Source organism: Macrobrachium nipponense, chromosome 25 (assembly GCF_015104395.2).
Source record: "Macrobrachium nipponense isolate FS-2020 chromosome 25, ASM1510439v2, whole genome shotgun sequence".
NCBI classification, from domain to species: domain Eukaryota; kingdom Metazoa; phylum Arthropoda; class Malacostraca; order Decapoda; family Palaemonidae; genus Macrobrachium; species Macrobrachium nipponense.
This window is the reverse complement of record NC_087214.1, coordinates 10,880,714-10,883,213: the sequence shown is the minus strand read 5'-3', so window position 1 is coordinate 10,883,213 and position 2,500 is coordinate 10,880,714. Positions and strand designations below refer to the sequence as shown.

At 42.8% G+C, this 2,500-nt stretch overlaps 1 protein-coding gene across 1 annotated transcript in view; it reads right to left on the bottom strand.

The window, feature by feature from the left end:
- Positions 1–2,500, bottom strand: part of LOC135198983 (murinoglobulin-1-like) — a 30,815-nt gene that overhangs the window by 13,260 nt on the left and 15,055 nt on the right. The window contains 8 exon segments of the mRNA XM_064226900.1: positions 165–179; positions 182–260; positions 262–315; positions 455–561; positions 758–837; positions 1,197–1,393; positions 1,622–1,901; positions 2,339–2,495. Of these exon segments, the coding sequence (XP_064082970.1) occupies positions 165–179; positions 182–260; positions 262–315; positions 455–561; positions 758–837; positions 1,197–1,393; positions 1,622–1,901; positions 2,339–2,495 (969 nt within the window).

Sequence of the window (2,500 nt, the reverse complement as noted above, 5' to 3'; positions counted from 1 at the left end):
TTATAGCTGGTAATGCTGCTCACGACAATGCAGGGTGTAAAATATGCGGGAATGCTACATAAATGCCATACACCATGCAATTTCACAGACTGCTGAAATATAAATGATGTTCTTAAATCTAACCATTACCAGACATACCCTCACTAACAAAAGGAGTTGCTTACCTGTTTTCATATAGTCAGAAGCTGATCCTTGACGCTGGGAGTGAGCTGACCTGACGATACCAGGTATTGCATCACGTGTATGTGTGGGGCAAAGTTTCAACATATTTTGTTCACCACAGCCATAAGGCATTCGGATTAGGTTTCTTAGGTTCTAAAAAAAAAGGTGCAAATGAATCACCACAGGAAGTGCTGATGGGTTAAGTGACAGGAATGGCATTGTCAAAGTTTTGAGATGGATATTTATAGTAACAATGACTATACTGACTCCAGCAACTAGGAGGAATTCATACCTCAAGGGTCGGTCCTAAGAGGTCAGCGGAAGCAGAGATGGAAATTTTATCTGAGCCGTTGACTGCTCCTGGGTAACTCTCGACGGGCCATGTAAAGGAGCTTTCATCTGTCCCAAACAAATAAAAACATACTTCAAGTGACCATCTTATACAGTGTTGAACTTATATATGTCACACTTACTAACAACAGAGTAATGTTATGTGTATAGGCAAATGAAAAGTTCTCATTACTTCTCTTTAACAAATTCTTGTTGTAGTCATTATTATTTTCCGCAATGAAATCTTCAGAAGTTCACCACTTACTGCCACACAAGTAATGCCCATGTGTTGATGCTTTAGTTATTCCTTCGAATTTCGCTTTCAAAGGGCGAATGACGGTGTCGCTGAAAGAAGACAGATGTTAGTATATTAATACTGACATATATGTAAAACATTTCACTTACTGCCACAACAAGTAATGCCCAGTGTTGATTGCTTTAGTTATTTCCTTCGAATTTCCGCTTTTCAAAAGGGGCCGAATGACGTGTCGCTGAAAGAAACAGATGTTATATATTAAATACTTGACATAGATTAAAACTTTCACTACCGCCCATAAATTTAAGAAATATTCAAAAGTCTTTAAGTAAAAGCATCTATGGTTTTCAATGTATCCCTTGAAGACAGAAACATCATCTAACACAGTTTGAGCCAAAACTCGGCAAAATGAGACGGGAAGCCCAAATTCCTCTTCCATTTTATGTACCTCCTTGCTATGTCAACTGTCCCGCCACAACTTCCGTCGGCAGTGTCTATGGAGGCACTGATGGAGAGGTTGACGTCCCCGGCTTCCAGAGGCACCACCAGGAACTTCATCACTTCCTTTCCGCTGCCAGAGACACAGGTCTTCGTCGAATATGTCGGAGACGTGAGTTCAGCACTTGGCAGCAACTCAACGGTCACCTGTTTGGGTAAGGAAATCCTTTTCCTTTTATATGTTAGCGTGGACTCTGTAACGAGTGTTGGTTATATTTGTCAGGGCCCCAAGCGATGGGTGATAGAATAATCACAATGTCTTTTAAAAACAACAAGGAAACTAGCAGCTATAGGTCATTGAAAAGAAGAGCGAACTATTGACACTAAGATCTCCCTGGGAGAAATGCAAGTCTTTTCTCAGGATCCATCACTTACAGGCAGATTTTCGGCCAGGTAATTGAAGACGGAGACCAGGACGGGGACCTTCTCGTTCCTGCGGGCCGTGGCTGGGTGACTGAGGTCCAGGATGAAGGGCACGAAGGAGGTGATGGAGGACTTGGGGCTTAGTCCGATGCCCAACTCTGGATGGAGACAGACGGCCTCGCCCACCCACGTCGTCACCGTGTCCGGGAGTTCGACCTCTTTCGCCGTCTCGCCGTCGTCTCGCTGTGACAGGGTCGGAAGGCGTTCGCAGTGCTGCAGTATAATGCTTATTCTAGTGAGCAAAAAATATTACACACATACAGAAGCCTTTAAGGATGGGTAAAAGACTTCCGTAATAGCAAAGAGATAAATGAATAATGGTTTGCCCTTATGTTTAATAGAAAAAAATATAATATAGATTTGAGGCCAAAGGTCGAGAGCTGGGACCTATGAGGTCACATAGAGCTGAAACTGAACTTTTCAGTAAAAATGTTTGAATTGTGTAACAGAAGGAAAACATCGCAGTTGCAATATGAATCAATTGTTAGGTGAAGGTGGAAAGCAAGATGGAAGAAAGAGAATATGAACGGAGGTACAGTAAAAAAAAAATGAAAGGGGGTTGCGACTGGGAGCTTCAGAAGGGACGATACAAAGAACTTTAAGTAATGACTACAGTGCACCACGTGAGGTATTTTGTAAAAGTAGGATGTTGACTGAATTCAAACCTACCCGATAACAATGATTTCCCACAGCCACGTTTCGGGCAAGTAGGTCCTCTCCAGTTCCACTTTTCCCGGACTTTCGGCTAATACGCCTCCACCCATAAAGTCACTGCTAGTTCCACCACCTCCACCTCCACCTCCACCCACATATTCATTCTCAGCGTCTAAA